The 17,727-nt window shown below is 37.8% G+C and overlaps 1 protein-coding gene across 1 annotated transcript in view; it reads right to left on the reverse strand.

Moving 5' to 3' along the window:
• Positions 1 to 17,727, reverse strand: part of TGFBI (transforming growth factor beta induced) — a 270,562-nt gene that overhangs the window by 43,859 nt on the left and 208,976 nt on the right. The window contains exons 13-14 of the mRNA XM_044069218.1: positions 11,194 to 11,318; positions 10,945 to 11,047 (exon numbers count right to left, since the gene is read on the reverse strand). Of these exons, the coding sequence (XP_043925153.1) occupies positions 10,945 to 11,047; positions 11,194 to 11,318 (228 nt within the window). The remainder of the gene's footprint in view (positions 1 to 10,944; positions 11,048 to 11,193; positions 11,319 to 17,727) is intronic.

Below are 17,727 nucleotides of genomic sequence, written 5' to 3' on the forward strand. Positions count from 1 at the left end.
ATGATTTATCTTTGATCCAATTTAAGTTGTATAATTTTTGACACAAAACAAGAATCCCTTTGGATATACTGAGTATCTTTATATATGATATTATAAGCACAAGCAGTGAAATTTTTAATTTTAACATATCGTGTGTGCATAGGTTCATAGGTTCAAAGGTGTGTACTAGGCTAATGGCCCTGGGGCCTTTACAAGCCTAGCCATAAGATTACCCTGGCATTGTGCTACCTGACCTTAGTTCCCAGTGCCTCTATCAAGTAGAGCCACTGGAGTTATCCCTGTGGTGAATTTTATATTTCCTATCCACTCATCAAGATTTCTCTTTAAGAGGGTCAGCGAGGTGCTCTGCTTGACATGTATGGGAAGTCTATTCCATAGCATGGGCAGTGTCTGGGTTATGAGCCTGTCCCTCCAGTATGTTCTGTTGATTGTAGTAATGAGTTTAAGGTCTCTGGAGCATGTGGTGTGGAGGGATTTGGATTTCTTTAGATGTAGCATTTCTAACAGAGCTGGGTCAGAAATGGCTTTATAAGTCAAGCAGAGATCGCCTCTAAGCAGGCGATATGAGGCATAGAATAGTTGGAGTTTTTTGAGTCTGTCCATATAGGACAAGTCTATAAGGCCTAGGATCCACTTTGTGAGGTACTTTTGCGGCCTCTCCAACTGTTGCTGGTGTCTAGTGAGGTACATGCCAAATGGGGCATTGTACTCGATGACTGGCTAATGAGGGAAGAGTAGAGGGAGACAATGATCTCTTTCTTCCTGGATGCAAAACCCTTAGTAATGAGATGTGCCACAATGAAGGACTTTCTGACCACAGTGGCAATGTGGTGATCAAAAGAGAGGTTGCTGTCACCCTGTGTTCCCAGATCTCTTATAATGCTGTCTGTGTTCAATGGGCTACCATCAATGTGGTAATTCATGGTTTTTCCCAAAGGGGATGATGACACATTTTTTGGCATTGAGCTTAAGGCCATGGTTCTAACACCAGTTGTCTGTCACAGTGAACCCATTCTGTAGGATATCCACATTACTTGGGGAGTTAATAATAGCTCCCAACTTGCAACTGTCTGAGAACTTTGTCAGCCAGAGTCCCTTCGTATTGGCCTGGACTTCAGAGAAGTAGATACCAAACAGGAGAGGACCCAGGACTGAACCCTGTGGGACTCCACTTGTGACTAGTCAGCAGTCTGACTTGGAGTCAGCTACATTCACACAGTGGGGTCTATCTCTGAGCCAGTTTGCAACCCACCTAGTGATATAGGGATTGATGCCTAGCTTACTGTGTTTTTCTATGATTCTTGAGTGGGGAATAGTATCAAAGGCCTTGGCCAGATTAAGGTAGGCTGTATGAACCACCTTGCCTTCATCCACAGCTCTGGTGACTGACACAGAGAAGTCAACCATGTTGAGCAGGCATGATCTACCCTTCACAAAACCAAACTGTGTGGGATCCAGAGTTTGGAGATTCCCTATATCCTTTTTTATTAGGTCCATGATGATGCATTCCATAGCTTTGTATATCAGACTCATCAGGCTAATGGGACGATAGTTCCTGGAGTCTGTAGTCACTCCTCCTTTGTGGCCATTCAGTAGGGACAAAGCCTGAGGTGAGGCTGTGACTGAACAGGGCATACAGGTGAGGTTCTAATTCAGTCTGTAGTTCATGTAGAACACAGCCAAGGATATTGACAGGTCCCATAGAAGCTGTATTTTTGGCCTTGGACAGTGCTGCTTTAACCTGTTGAGCAATAATATTGGGTGCCTGGCAATCTACTGGTATTGTGATTGGTCCTTTGGGGGGCTAAAGTTGCCACTGAATCTGTTGGCCAGTATATTGGCGATATCTGTTGGCTTGGTAATAGAGGTCCCCTTGTGCAGTAGCTCAGAGCAAATCTGGGTATTGCCGTGGAGATTCTTTACATTACTATAGAAGGCCTTGTGGATGTCTTTACTATCTGCTGCAATTCTGTTTTCATTGCTAGCTTTAGAGGATTTGATGAGAGATCTCAACTTTTTGTTGAGGCTGATAAGGGATCTTTTCCAGTATTGGGACTTCACCTTATTCCGCATCAGTTTCCTCCTTCTGTTGTAGAGTTTGGTTATGGCAGGGGACAACCAGATTGGCTTCCTTTTTTAGGAGGAAATAATCTTGGTTCTATTGGGTATGGCGAGATCCATGCATTGTGTATGTGTTCGTACAGTGCATTGGTATATGATTCAGCAGTCATTCAACTATTCTCCATTTGCATGGGTGCTGTGAAGTTAGCCACCTCTGTTTTTAGGAGCCCAACATTAGCTTTGGAGAAGTTTTTCATGGTGGTTACCTTTGTGTGTGGGGGGTGGGAGGGATGTGGATTTCCAAGGTGATTAGTTTGTGGTCAGATCTAACCAGGAAGGAGCTGACTATTGGTGTAGAGCAATGGTCATCCATGTTAGCAATGACCAGGTCAAAGATGTTGCTACCTCTAGTGGAGGTAAGAACGAGCTGGTCCAGGGAACTGGAATTAATGAACTCCAGAAAACATTGGGCAAGTGTATTGGTACATGAGTAGTTTTCCCAGTTAATGGAGGGGTAGTTTAAGTTGCCTAGTATGACAGTGTTAGTTTGGACCTAATATTCTCCAGGGTGCTTAGGAACATGGAGTGTGAGTCTTGGGACATAATTGGGGACCTATAGTAGGCTATGACCTGAATTTCTGTCTTACCCAATGTTAGCTGCACCTGAAGTATCTCTGATGCGTTATGTTGGCTACCAGTCTGGAGGTGTGTGCATCCTTTTCTGAATATGGAAACACCACCATCTTTTGAGCTTTGGTCCAAGTTCTGGGGCAGAAAGGTATGGAACGAGTTATAGCCTGGTAGTGTAGGGGTGCTTTCTGTAGCCTTGAACCAGGTCTCTGTTACAGCGCAAATGTCGATGTTCTCCATTTTAAGGAGTGCTTCGAGTGAGTGCATTTTGAGATTTAGACTTCTAGCATTGAGCAGCATGACCCTCAGATTGCATTTGTTTGTAGCTGTTATGGTGGTAATTTAGTCTTTGGAACACCGCCTAAAAAAGGCACTATAGGGTTGGAAAGAGCCTTGGCCAGTATCCAGAAGCCCAGGGGTGACAGATGGAGGTCATCTCTGGCAAAGAATCGAGGTCTGTCAGTCATGTCATCCAAGCAGACAGATACTGGATCCCCTTAGAATGACACCAGAAACTTAGTCAATTGTTGAAATTAATAATTTTCTGCTTGTACTGTGATATCATTCTGGTTGATGATAGGATGCTGCTCAGGGCTATGGTCATACCAGCCTGAGCTATATAATCCAAGAGCTCCTCCATGTCTCTTTTCATGTAGTCCAGGGATGTATGTCTCAGGTCATTTACACCCACATGTACAATGACTGAGTCATATTTGTACCTGTTGTTGAAGGACCTGAGTGTGTGCATTATGTGGTGGATCCTGACACCTGACAGGCAGATGACTGTTACTTTCTCCTTATTCAACCTAGTGAGTGAGACATCAGTGTGCCTCACTATCCTGTCACCTTTGACTAGTGTGTTGGGCATGCTGTTTTGCCTTAGGGGCATCTTGAATCCTGTGTAAATATATTATTTTCCATTTAAATAATTTAACAGCACTTTACATGATTGTTGCTGTCGAAGTGACACCCTGAAATTCCATGTGCACAAATGAGAAAAAAGAGGTTGTAGAAGCATTATATTACACTTGTTTAATGTATAAGCAATCCTGAGCTTTTTCATTTTTTTTCTAAATAGTTTAATCAAGTTTGATTAAGCTGACTTTAAATTTTAATTATGTTTCAGCTCTTAAGAAACATAATAAGTGTCTGTCTTAACTCATACTCATATCACTATACTATTGCTTTACCTGGTTGTAATAATGTGTGTCTATTCAATTATGATAGTTTACATATAGTAGAGCTTATATGCATCATTCATTATGTACTTGTCTGCAGAAAATGTCCATTTTCTGAGTTTGACTTTGGCATGCTGCTAAAGGTGTTGGTTCTATTCACTTCAGAAGTGTGTTCAGCTTCTTCAGCATATAGAAATTCTGAGCTTCTAACATTTTCACTTCAAACACAGAAATGCTCTACAGTAGAGTTCTTGGAAAATACATTTTTGGCATTATGGATCCTGCTTTAAACAGGCAGGTAAACAGGCAGACCTGAACATAAATAACTGGAGTGCCCTATCTTCAAAGAAAGAAAACAATTTAGTTTCAACTGCCAGTGCATATATTGAAAATATTCCGTTTCCATAATGTATGGCAACTGTATGCATCTCAGCAAAGTCATATGGTTTATCAGTTTAGCAATATTCAACACATATTAAAGGCATATCCATCCATTCTGCCACCATACTCATACAAAGAGAGCAGTATTTGAGAGAGCAGTTTAGATAAAAAACAACAACATCTCACTCCCTCTTCTTGCCAGCAATTGTATTACTTAAGGAAAATATCCCATTATGAGCTCCCACCTCTTTATGTCATGCACCATTATCAGTTATTTCACAAAAAGAACACTGTACTCGATATTCATTTATCTTATGTGTTCACCAGTGCTGTGTCATCAGAGATGTAACCTTCCATCTCTCATGTCTTCCATCAAAGGTGAAAACCTCCACTTTCTCCTATTAATGCCCCTGCCACCATTAAATTAAAACCAGAACCTACTGCCCTCAAAATCGTATTTTGTTAGGCCCACAAATGAGTGGTACTGTACCATCATGATCATTATTTGCTATGCTGTGCATAGCAGCAGATAAAAAAGTGAGGTCCCATCACTATCACATTTACAGTGTGCTCATACTCCTCAACTGTCATAGAGTTTGCTGAACAGCTCTGAACGCTCTTCATACTTTTGCCCAGTCCCTAAAGATTTTCTTGTAACTCATTTAGAATTATAGTTGATGCAAAACCTGCTGTTCTGTTCATCTTTTAAGTGAATTACAGTAATAATTAAAACTTGTCCCTTATTTTGGGCATTGTCACCTCAGTACTTTTGGCTTTCTCCATAATTCTATAGCAAATAAGTTGAGTCATGAATGCACCAAATCTGCATTTTGCATCCTACTTCAAATGTATATAGCCAGAAGTGTACATTTTGAATGGAAACCTAAAGCTTTTGCACCTGCCTCCAACCTATCATTTAAAAATGTACACAACCTTCACAATGCTAGCCTTATGCACTGCTTTACACTTATAACCATTAAATAGTTATTTTGAGATGTGCCTTCTATTGCATAAGCATGTGTTCTTATACGTAAACATTAGTTTGAATAGTTCTATGCATTCTGTGCTCTTTGAATAATACAGTTTCCAAGAGATACTCAGAAAAAAAATCTCTTTGGAGTACACTGAATATACCTGACTACAGACCTGCATATGTAGACGTGGAAGAGACTGGACAACTGGACAGGTAGAAGATTATAGATGGGATAAATTCGACAAAAATCATTAGAAACACTCCAGGCCCTTTCTACTCAAAGCCCTCAAATTCATTACCACTCTGAATCACAGACTAGCCACAGATGGTGATATCCACCCCAACCCTGGCCCTTCCCCTCCACTCAATTGTAATTCCACCCTATCCTCCCCTCCACTTCTCAATCTAAACTCTAGACCCTTTAACTCTCTTCTGACCTGTCATCTAAACATCAGAAGTGTAAACAATAAGATTCACAACCTACATGCCCTTTTAGCTACTTGTTCCCCAGACCTACTATGTCTCACAGAAACCTGGCTTAAACCAAGTACGAAAGACACACAGATAATCCAACCAGGGTATGATATACTAAGAGCAGACCGAATAACTCGTAAAGGTGGCGGTGTAGCCATACTATACAAAAATACATTACAAATCTCCCTTGCCTCTCCACAACCCCTCCTAACAAACAATGCCGAAATTCTACTTGTAAAACTTCAACCAAACAAACATAAAAGCATAAATATAGCATGTATTTACATCCCCCCAGGCAACAATAATAACAAAGCCTTAGAGGACTTTCTCCACTGGTTAACTCAAGCTCACCCCCAGGAATCCATAGTGTTAGGTGACTTCAACATCGAATGGAATTCCTTCTCATCTAGCTCCCCATCTAGCAGCATAAATCTACATGGCTTTTCTCAGCTCATATCCACTCCTACCAGACTAGGTAAACCCCAAAACAAAGACAGCATCCTGGACTGGATCCTTACTAATAAAGATCCTGACCAGTACTCAGCAGGTACTCACCCAGAGGACATGAGTGATCACTTACTCACCTATGTTATCAAATTCAAGAAAATCACCCCCTTCTTACAACCATAAAAAAATCAGGAACAATAATAAATTCAACGCCTCCATTTTTCAAACTGAACTTAAAGCCCACAACTGGACAATACTCAAGTCTCTTCCTCTTGAAGAGGCAGTTATCTACTTCAACACCACCTTCCTCAAGATTCTAGATTCCCATGCTCCAATACGGTCCATTAGAACTAAAACCAAAACCGCACCATGGCTCTCTAAGGAAACAAAATCCAAAATCCTATCTAGAAACAAGATGTGGGTCACATGGCGTACCTCTAAAGACCCACACTCCCACCAAACCTTCCGCAACTTAGAAATGAAACTAAAAGAATGATCTTAAATGATAAAAAAAACTTCTTCCTCCACCTCCAACACAAACACCTTAATAATCCACAAAAATTCTGGGCAGGCTTAAACAAGCTCCTGCACCCAGGCCAGGCAACCACCCCACTCCAACAACTTGCAAACAACAGTGCCCTGTAAACATTGCTAACACATTCAATAGTTTCTTCACAGAAACTATACAATCCCTGGCCACACAATTCAAACAAACAACCATCCCACTCCACTACCCATGCCAGCAGAATACTACAACTACATCAGATCATCTATTTACCTTCGATCCAGTACCCATATCCTTTATAACATCTCTTCTTAAAAAACTAAAACCCACTAAGCTAGCAGCTGACCTTCTCCCAGCTGAGTTTCTGCAAAAAGCAGCGGAGGCCATTTCCTATCCCGTCTCCATAATCATAAACCGTACCTTGTCAGAAGCCTTCATCCCCTCCATATGGAAAATGTCCCACATTATTCCTCTCCATAAAGGTGGTAGCTCACTAGAGCTAACCAACTACAGACCTATAGCTATACTCTCACCCCTGGCCAAAATTATGGAAAAGTGTGTCCACAAACAACTGATGGAACACCTCACCAAAAATAAAATTCTAGCTAACTCCCAACATGGCTTCAGGCCAAATCACAGTACCACATCAGTCCTACTAACCTTTTCTAATACCATCAATAACTTCAGAAACAATAATAAACTATCATCTGCTCTTTTCTTAGACCTCTCCAAGGCCTTTGATATGGTGAACCACATTCAACTCCTCCATACATTAAAAAAACTATCACTCAGCAATTCCACGCTGAAATGGTTCCAATCCTACCTGTCCAATAGGCAACAGGCTGTTCTATGGCAGGACAAATTATCTACATGCCTACCTGTTACACTTGGAGTTCCCCAAGGATCTATTCTTGGCCCTCTTCTCTTCACCATCTTTGTTAATGACCTGCCCACAATCACCCCCCATGCCACATGCATTCAATATGCAGATGATTGGACTATCATCAGCACTGCCTCCAACCTGGCAGACCTCACTGCTTCAACCCAAGACACCTTCAACCTAATAGAAAAATGGTTCTCAAGTCGACAACTAGTTGTCAACCCCAACAAAACAAAACTACTTACTTTCTCACCCACTAACAAGACTCTTCCCCACCTTCTCTATTACATCCTCCAATGGAATCACTATATCACCAGAAGCTCACACAAAGCTATTAGGTGTTACCATTGATAACTCCCTTAAATTTGACACCCATTTCAATCTTACCATCAAAACCGTCAATAAAAAGCTTGGCTCTCTATAAAGTAAAACACTTTCTCACTCCTCACGCTAAAATTACAATTGCCAGCACACACCTACTATCAACTCTTTTCTATGCCTCCCCTCTTTACAAACCTAAACAAGACAACCCTTAACAAACTTGCTTCTTGTTACAATCACATAGCTAGATTTGCCACAAATTCCACCTTTAGAACGCACCACTGCACTAACTTGAAGCAACTAGGGTGGTTAGAGTTTTCCAGCCAACTCCATTTCAACCAACTCAAAACGGCTCACCAGATACTGTATCACCCAGAGAAAACACCAGCTCTGAAAAACATCATTCACCCCTATATTAACCTGCAATCTTTACGCTCCTCCAATAAGATCTTAGCTCAAACTACCAAAGCCAATAATTCTGCTGGGGATTCTCTATTCTCAAACTTTGTAGGTAAAATGTGGAACTCCCTACCGACCATGCTCACCTCAGAACCCTCACTCCTACAATTCAAAAAAAAGCTTAAACCCCATCTCAATACTCTCTGGCAATGTCCCTGTTCCAAACCTGATTAACCACTATCATTTACCCTTCACTTACCTCACTATCCTTAACCGCTTTTTAACAAGGCACCTCGCCTTTGTAACTGACCTATGTTTTTTTTTATATGCTGCTGTTGTTTTTTTTTCCCAAGATGTGATGTATCTTTATATTGTATTTAGAACTCAACTTATCTTCCTTTTTTTGCATTAACAATGTTCATATGTCTGTTATGTACTTGGAGCTTTTCTCCCCGGGCCTCCGCTGAAAATGGACATGTATCCAGTCGGACTCTCCCGGTTAACAAATGTAAAATAAAATAAAAAAATAAATAAAAATAAATCTAAAACAGTTGCACACAACTAAAAAGGAAAGTGATCCTTGACATTTGAGGGTCCATAGTGGCACCAAGACATGTTGAAATGTTGTATATCACAATTTTATTGTGAATATCTGGGTCAAGACATGCAAATGAAGCATTTTATGATTTTTTTCATGCAGTGTGGTGTGTAGTACAGCAAAATTAATGTAAGAATTCTACAATGTTTTAATTGCACTTCTGATTCAAGAAGACAAAAGTATCTTACGATTTCTATAACCACGCCAAATCACTACGCTATGGTTATTTATGATCTGATTATGGGTTGCATATAAACAATATATACATTTGTCTATTGCAGTTTGTACTAGCTCTTGCTCAAGACTAATGTGTTCATAATTAACAAGAGTAGCCTTTTGTAAATTAAGATTAAATGAAGAAATTTGCAACTTTTTTCTTCCATTCCAAGTCATTCTCTGCAGCTCAGAAATGTTTGTGATAATATAGTTTAGTTGCAAAAATGCTGATTCACAAAACATAACTACTTTCAGCTCAGAAAATAAAACCAGAACAATCCTAACATGAATAAGTGGATAAAAACACTGTAAAAATAAAACTACTCCAAGGTTTGCACAACGTCACAATAGCAACAAGGATAGCATAAAAATGTTTAATTTCTACATTCAGCACTTATAGACTTCTTCAGAAAAAAATAACATAGTTCCATTCAATGTGAAGAATTTATCTTTTTTTTTAAGCATTACATCATCATTTAACACTGCCCACATCCCTTCCTTATACATAGTATCTCTATGTCCATTGTAACACAACCATGGAAAATGACAAAATCAGTTCACTTAAAGTCATTCTTATAAACCCATTTTGATACTGTGGACCCACTAAATTTGCTTTCACTAAGCTGTGAAGATCTCAGTTTATAAATCATGTTGACTCACTGAAGGTCAGCTTTTTAAGTGCCATCAAACAAAAACTGTCAAGCTGAGGACTACTTTCAGCAAGCAAAAGACAAAGCTTTTTTATTGTTTGCTTTACAATGGTATTTCCTAAACTGAGGCAGCATATTATAAAAGCAAAAAAAGAATGTGTTATTAAATCATTACCATAATTAGATATCTTGTTCAGAACATTAAAATAGTTTAAGTAATATTTGTCAAAATGTTGTGAATGTGACATGAGTTATAATTAATTCATGATGTTTCACAGATGTGTGAAGGCAGCCAAAACCACTGAAACTTGTTGGCACAGATTTTCAGTTTACCTTAGGTTATGAAACACCTGTAAACTAAAGAAAACCAATAGAAACAAAGAAGATTTCAGACTTCACTTAAAGCAGTGCTGTGTGCTTGTTTCCCATCTAAGTAGCTTCCTTGTGCTCAGCCAGATGAGATTCATCAAATACAATAGGGACAGGAGGAATCTTTGTTATCTCACCTGCAAAAAGTATACAATGCAGGCCTGCTTGTTGCTCCAAATAGTCATGTTAAAGTTAAAGCAAGTGTATATGGCATGGGGAGGGATTACCAAAAAAAAATAATAACCACATCATATGCATTCCCTTTCAAGTTAGTAACTTTAGAATTTTAAGGAGCTTTACAAACTGTGTTTCTACTTGATATGTATCCACAGTAATTAAAATGCTGGGAACACTTGCACCAGGTAACAATAAGGAGCTGATCACATTGTGAATTCACAGGAAATAATAATAATAACAACAATATATATCTATATATATCTATATATATATATATATATATATATATATATATATATATCACTAGTACTGAGAAACAACAAGCATTACAAATTTAAATTTACTTGCATTAGCAATAACTGTTTTCCATGAGCAATACATGCTATATGCAATGCATGCTTCCCATAATTATAGATTCTTGTTTTTATATTCCTTATTGACATGCTGAGACAGTCTAAAACATGCAGCTGTGAAATGAAATAAATTCTGGTACCAACTTCATTATTTTATTAAATGCACCTGTTCTTTTCTCTTCTTTCCTTATTCTTAAACATTTGAGTCATTTAAGGAATTCTTGTTTTCTAAGTAACGCTGATCATCAAACAGAGAAACAATGTATACAAAATGAAAATAAATGCATATTTTTTTCTTATTCAAATGCTTACAGGTATAAGAGTGTTCTTACCAAGTGGTCGAACTACACTGTTGACAGCATGTATCACACCATTGGTTGCCATGATATCAGCTTGGGCGACACGGACTTTGTTAACAAACATCACTTTATTTTTCTACAAAACATAGTTTCAGAAATACATTACAATTTTTTTAGTTAAATATACTCAAAATAAATACTATAATAAATAAGAATGTTATATTAATTCTAAGATAATTGGAGATTTAATAGTAGTAAAACAGAAATTCAAACACTACTCACTAAGGTGATTTCGAGTTTTCCTCCCTGCATAGATGGCATTCTCACAAACTGATTCACCCCACCACTAACAAGGATTTCTTCACCCATGTGGTACTTCAGTGTATCAAGGAGCTGAGCAGGATTATCTAATAAGTACAGGGTAAAATGTTAGAAAATATCTTGTTGATTCCTTTAAATATCCGAATCTCGTTTTGTATTAGCAAACATGCATGCAATTAATGACAGAATTTAGCCATTTCAACTTACTGCTACAGTACAGCAAACACAAAAGCTGAAAATATACCATTCTAACTGCAGTTCCCAACATTCTGACATTAGGATATAAATCCAGGTCCATAGATCCATGAGAAGAAATGCAATTTGAATATTGCTAATACATATATAAAACTTGCTGGTTTATTAGAAGTCAAAGAAGTCAAATGCATTCTATGTGTTGATATGAAGTTTTCTTATCACATTAAAGCCTAAAAGAACTTACTGTAATGAGTTGTGAAATAGCTCTGTACTGCTAAGACAGACAGGGATTACAATGACATGTAAAAGAATAAAAATCTTCACTGTGACAAAATAATTAAATTGAAAAAGTAAAGCAGCATGTTGCAATCTTGTTCACTTAAGAGCATTTTGCTATACATTTAAGAAGTATAAGTCAGGTACTACATGTTACCAGTCATGAAGCCAAAAAACTCTGATTGTGCTCTGCCTTTAAGACCATAGCAGGAGGATGGGAAGATGTCATGATTTGCACATAAGGAACACGACTAATTCTCTGAGACTAAACGATAAAAACTTGACTCATGTAATGAAACTGCAAAGACACACTATGGAAAAAGCAACAATATATTGGTGGGACTTCAATATTCAAAGGAAAAAGCTGAAGTGTATATCACAAGTCCAATACATGTGTGTAAAGCTCAGTGCACTGAGAATATATGACACAACAGACTACTTTCCTACAACATAGCGCAAGAATCACTAAGCACAAGTAGTCAGTTATGCCAATCTCATCTCAACATTCAAGCTGTCACTTGTAAGCAATTATCACTATACCTATCTTTAGTGTATTACTAGATCTTCTTAGCACCATGCATCATGTGCAGCATCTTATAACAAAGGGCTAAGAAATCTATGCTGAGAATATTTACAAATAAACTTTGGATCCTGGTGATGCAGCTGTGCCCCAAAGCATGACAGTCTCACAACAGAGTGGTTCATAGGTAGGTATTAGGCATACAGTCCAATAAACTATTAAGGCGCCTAGTCCAAATGATCAATTGCCCCAAAGTATTGTCTAAAGTGACTTGATTAACATGACATAGCAGGTATATGAAGCTCGAGAGAATCAAGCCCTGTATCACAGGAAGTAACTCGTTACCAGCGCGCAGCCTTAATCTGCTTCCCCAACTGTTAGACTAAGAATAGTGTGGACCTGCAGGCCTCAGACTCACATGCATGTGCTTTGGAGTCTGCTGCTTTGCCATGGAGGCACACATATCCAGTCTTCTACCATTTTACTCTGGAGGCTCACGTGGTGCAGAGTACATAAACAAGTGTTAAGAGGTTGTATGCGCTCTCCTGCTAGACCAAAGTGTTACATGATAGCATGTATAAGTAAGGCACCTATGCAATGTGGTGCCTTGTTCTCAAGAATTATGAGATGTGAATATATAGCACTTCAGATGCCTTAATATTATATTTAATTATGTAGAGAAAACACTTGCAACACACCACTTTGTACCCGTTCATAATGGAATGAATTATTTAAAAAAAAAATCTAAAAACTCATCAGTCTGGCTATTGTGAAAATACAAAGAAATGTATACATTCTCAGTCTGCAATGCTCTGCCATCAGTGAAATTAAGTTAGACTTATGTGAAAAAAAAGTATGTATATTCTTTTGTGTTCTTCTGGATTCTCGGTAGGAAATGTTGGAGATATGAGGTAGGAAATCATAAACAGGTAGAAGTAGTAATGGTGAAGTAGCATCAAATAACAGTGTTAGTTCACAAAAGTACCACAAAGCATAAAGGGGCACAGAATACATGCTAATTTTCTCACTACACCAGATTTTCCTAAATCACATGCAATGCCAGCACTACCTACAGTACTGATTACTGTTGTATTTCTCTCATTCTTTCCCTGTCTTTCTTTTTTTTATTTTCTTTTTGGCAAAGACATATGGAAAAAGTTGAAACTGCTTCCCATTAAGATATGTTTTACAATTATAGGATTTGTTTTCCTTTTAAAGATCATATTAATGTGATTAACGCTGTGTTGCTTTATTACAAGTGTTTTAAGTATTTTGATTTCAGAGTAACCTAGATATCAGAGTAATGAATTATAAAATAAATGCCATTGGGTAACTCAAGTAATGAGTAATTAGCATTAAAGCATTCTCATTGAAGCACATACATTTAGATGCAAAGAAGACAATTAACATTCATATTAGCAACACTATGGTTTAATGCACAATGCAATGTTTAACAATTTGGCAAAATTGTGTGCTAGAGTTTTTTTTTCAAAGAAACATATATCTATAGTGATATTTAAATGTATATCTATACCTATATGTATACCTATATCTAGATCTACATTTATTTCTATTTCTATATCTATATGTATCTCTGTATCTATCTATATGAATACGAGAGAGAGAGAGAGAGAGAGAGAGAGAGAGAGAGAGAGAAGGCAAGACAATATTATGGTTAGATGCATAGACAGAATAGATATAACTCACCTTGGAGGAGTATATAACAGACTGAGTACAGGGAGAGAGATGACAATCTTTCTAGATAACTGAAGGTCTTAAGGCCATGAATCTTTTTTTAATCAGGTATCTCTGAAATCTGTCAGGTGGAGTGATAGTTTAGGCTAATATATGATAAAAGGGGTGCTATATTCTGTCAGGTGTCTGATGAGAGATGAGTAAAGGGGAAATTACAATTTTTATGGATCTAAGTGAGGTACCTTTGGAAATTAGAGGAGTCAGAAAGAAGGCTTTCTGAACTATTATTGAGATATGATGATCAAAAATGATTATCTGCAAGAATGCTTTGGTCACATTATAGCAGTGTCTGACTGTAAAGGTGTGTCACCTATATGGTATGATGTGAAATGTTTTGTTTACCAAAATGAACTAAACTACATTTTTCACATTTAATTTCAGATCATTATCCTTGCAGAAGTTGTTAATTTAATCTAACCCATGACGGTGTAGTTCTTAGTCAGTGGAATATTGGATAATAGTACTTGCTTTATAGTTATTGCAAATCAACATAACCATAGGCCAGGAGTTTGTTGGCCTGAAGGTCTGAAAAACTGATACCAAATAGGAGAGAGCCCAATACTTATCCATGGGCTATAACACTGGCAACATTTTTGCTTTCAGAAGCAGCACCTTTGAATTTAATCATGTTTTCTGTTAGATAACTGATTACATTTGGAGTGCACTCTATAGCTATTTTTATTCAGATTTACAAGTCTATCAGTAATAGCTATATGGGGAGCAGTATTGAAGCCCTTGGCCATGTAAGTATATGCTGTATGTCCACTTTGCAGTTACTTTTTCAAAGAAATTAATAGGCTAAGGAGGCAGGACCTACCTTCGGCAAAGTCATACTGAGTCCAGAATTAAGCAATTTTTAATACCGAGATTAATGATTTCTGAAAAAATATATTACATAGCTTTTCAGATGTGGCTGGTGAGACTAATGGGGTTATATTTACTTGGGTCTGTATTTTGGCCACCCTTGTGTAATGGCATTACAATAGCCATCTTCTAGGCTTTGGGAATATAATCATTGGAGAGGCTTAGAGTAAAGAGTGCTAAGTGAGAGCTCAAATAGATGATGAAGACCAACAATCAGTTAAAATGGCATGTTATCAAGGCCCATAGATGTGATGCTCCTAGTTTTTGAAAAGGTTGAGAGGGTTCATTCGTTTGTAAATATAGGAGTGTCTGGGACTGTGGAATCTACGAAATAGCTAAAACTCTGGGTGGAGTAAAAGTTACACTGAATTTGCCAGCTAGGATAGTATCTGTTTCCTTTGGCAAAGAGTGGTCAGTATTATCATGGACTAAATCTAGACATTGCTAAGTGTTAGTGAGATGATATGGGCAAGTGCCAGCATAGCCATCTGGAGTTTTATAAAGAATAATATGTCCTTTGAATATCAAACTGATTTATACAATATGTTTGTGTTACAAATGTATTAGAACTGTATGTCATTTGTATATCAAACTGATTTTGCACAGATGCTTGTGCTGAAAATGTATTTGTGAGCTTTGCTTGTATTGAAATGTATCAACAGTGCATCCTGCTGAAATGAAGAGAAATATACATGTATTCTTGTATCTGAATTAAATGAATATGCTTTAATAGAGGATACTGGCACAGGAGAGGTTAACTTTAAGAAATATAAAGGAAATGTAAATGAGCTGATAAACCCTTAAAAGGGACCCCACAGTGTTGAGTAGGGTCGGATATGCTAGGTTGGGGATAGAACCTTTGTTTGTTATCTCAGTGAAAAGAGGGGAGGATGTGTATTGTGACCATCTGTGCTAATTCCTGTCTCAGCTTCAAAGGGGAATACTTTGTGAACCTAGAGTTAGGTGACCAGATGAGGTCATTCTGCCAGCCCTCTTGGAGATTATATTTTAGATATTACAAAGAGAAATCTCAGAGTATTGAGTATTCTGTTTGGAAAACCTGACTAGAAAGACCTTCACCCACAGCATCTTGCCTTGCATTAATAAGTAAATTTATTAGGGAACAGTGATTACTTTAGATTTAGTCAGGAATACAGTGAAGCTTAGTTTAGATATTGTTTTTCTTTATTTGTCTGAGTCTGTCCATCAATGTTCTTTTCAGCATTTCTTGTGATCTGAATGCTGTGGTTTACTTTGAATATATATTTAGTATTTTCATGTCCTTTATTATTCATTATTAAATATATTTAAAACTTTTTTGTGGCTGATCCTTGTAGAAAGTACTTAACATTTGAGAGTGCTTATATTTATTTGTTGACACTGTGTGGGCCACTACAGAAGGCCTAGCCATCTTGGTGAACTATTACCATTTGTATTAGTATTAAAATCACACAGTATAATTTGATATCTTTTAAGAGCCTTATAGTAACTGACTGATGGTAGTGGAAACTACCTTATAGTCTGGGCAAAGTTGGTAAAACGGGTAATCTGTGCCAGCCTTTTCTAGGTGTGTGTGTAAAAATTAAATCTTAAAGAGTGTGTGTGTCAGCTACTTGGGACAGGGACATGAAGCACTGGGTTTAGAAAGAGGGTACTGGAAGACTTGGCTTGGACACTCAGCTGAGGACATAACCCTACAGCTGTACCAGTGGGAAGCCTTATTAGGGACCTAGAGGGAGAAAGATAGAGACATCCAGACCCTGGGATGAGTGTGTTCGCTGTGTACTCTTAAGGGAAATTGTACTTGATGCAGAGAGGTCTTTATCTGGAAATACTGGGAGAAGGGTCTATATTACATTGTCAAACTTTTAAAAGTTCGAACACTATATGGTTAACACCATATGTTCGAACTTTAAAAGTTTGAAAATGTGACAAAAAAACAAAAAACTTACCTGAATGTTGTAAGCAGGCGGCAAGCACCCCTGCACCCCCTATCAACCTGCTACTTCAATATACTAACTCTGAGATTGCACTAAATTGCATGAAAAGGAAAGCTTCCCTTACGGAGATCTCTGTTGAAACGTTCAAAGGTTTACAAGTTTGAACATATGGTTTCGACAATATGACATTCAAATTTGTAAAAGTTCAACAATGTGACTGGGACCCCTGAGTGTATCTATTTGTATTCCAAGTGCACATCCCTCTCCAGTGTTAGTGGTGAGGATTCAGGCTCCTTGATTACTGGCCTAGCGTGAGGATGTCACATATTGGTGGCCATCACATATTGGTAGCAGTGATAGACTTCACAGTTTGCTCTTAACTTCTTAACATACTTAAAGAACAGTTTGGGTTATTTTAGTGGTTATATTAAGTTCATATTCTAATCTGAGCTTCCTGGTTGTTACCTTAAATTCTTTACTAGGGAAATTAAGTGAGCTTTTAAGATAGGTAGAATGAGACCGCTTATAAACGTTAAGTAATTTATTTTCCTTGATGTATAGTTTATTTATTTAGATATTCCATTACAGGGGTTCATTTTTAGATTTTCAATATATGTTGGTGCAGATAGGGACTGCTTTATCAGGTATAGAAGTCAGAAACACAGGAAGCGGCTTTAGTAGTGAAATCCATCAGAAGAACATTACAATGTAATTTATTTAAATCAACAGCTCACTGAAGAAGGTTTGCTTTTGAGAATTCCTTAAACACAGAGATATTTGCAGGAAAAGAACCACCAGTTTTAAAGGAAAAGGTTACAGCCTTATGGCTTGAATTAACAGGGGAAATTATACTTTTTGAGGGGGTACAAAAAGTAGCCATATTTGTAGGGACAAAAATTAAAGATACTTTGGAATCTGGTATGATGGTCAACTATTATCACAGGG

Source organism: Protopterus annectens, chromosome 4.part0 (genome assembly GCF_019279795.1).
Source record: "Protopterus annectens isolate FY-2018-M chromosome 4.part0, PAN1.0, whole genome shotgun sequence".
Taxonomy (NCBI): Eukaryota; Metazoa; Chordata; order Ceratodontiformes; family Protopteridae; genus Protopterus; species Protopterus annectens.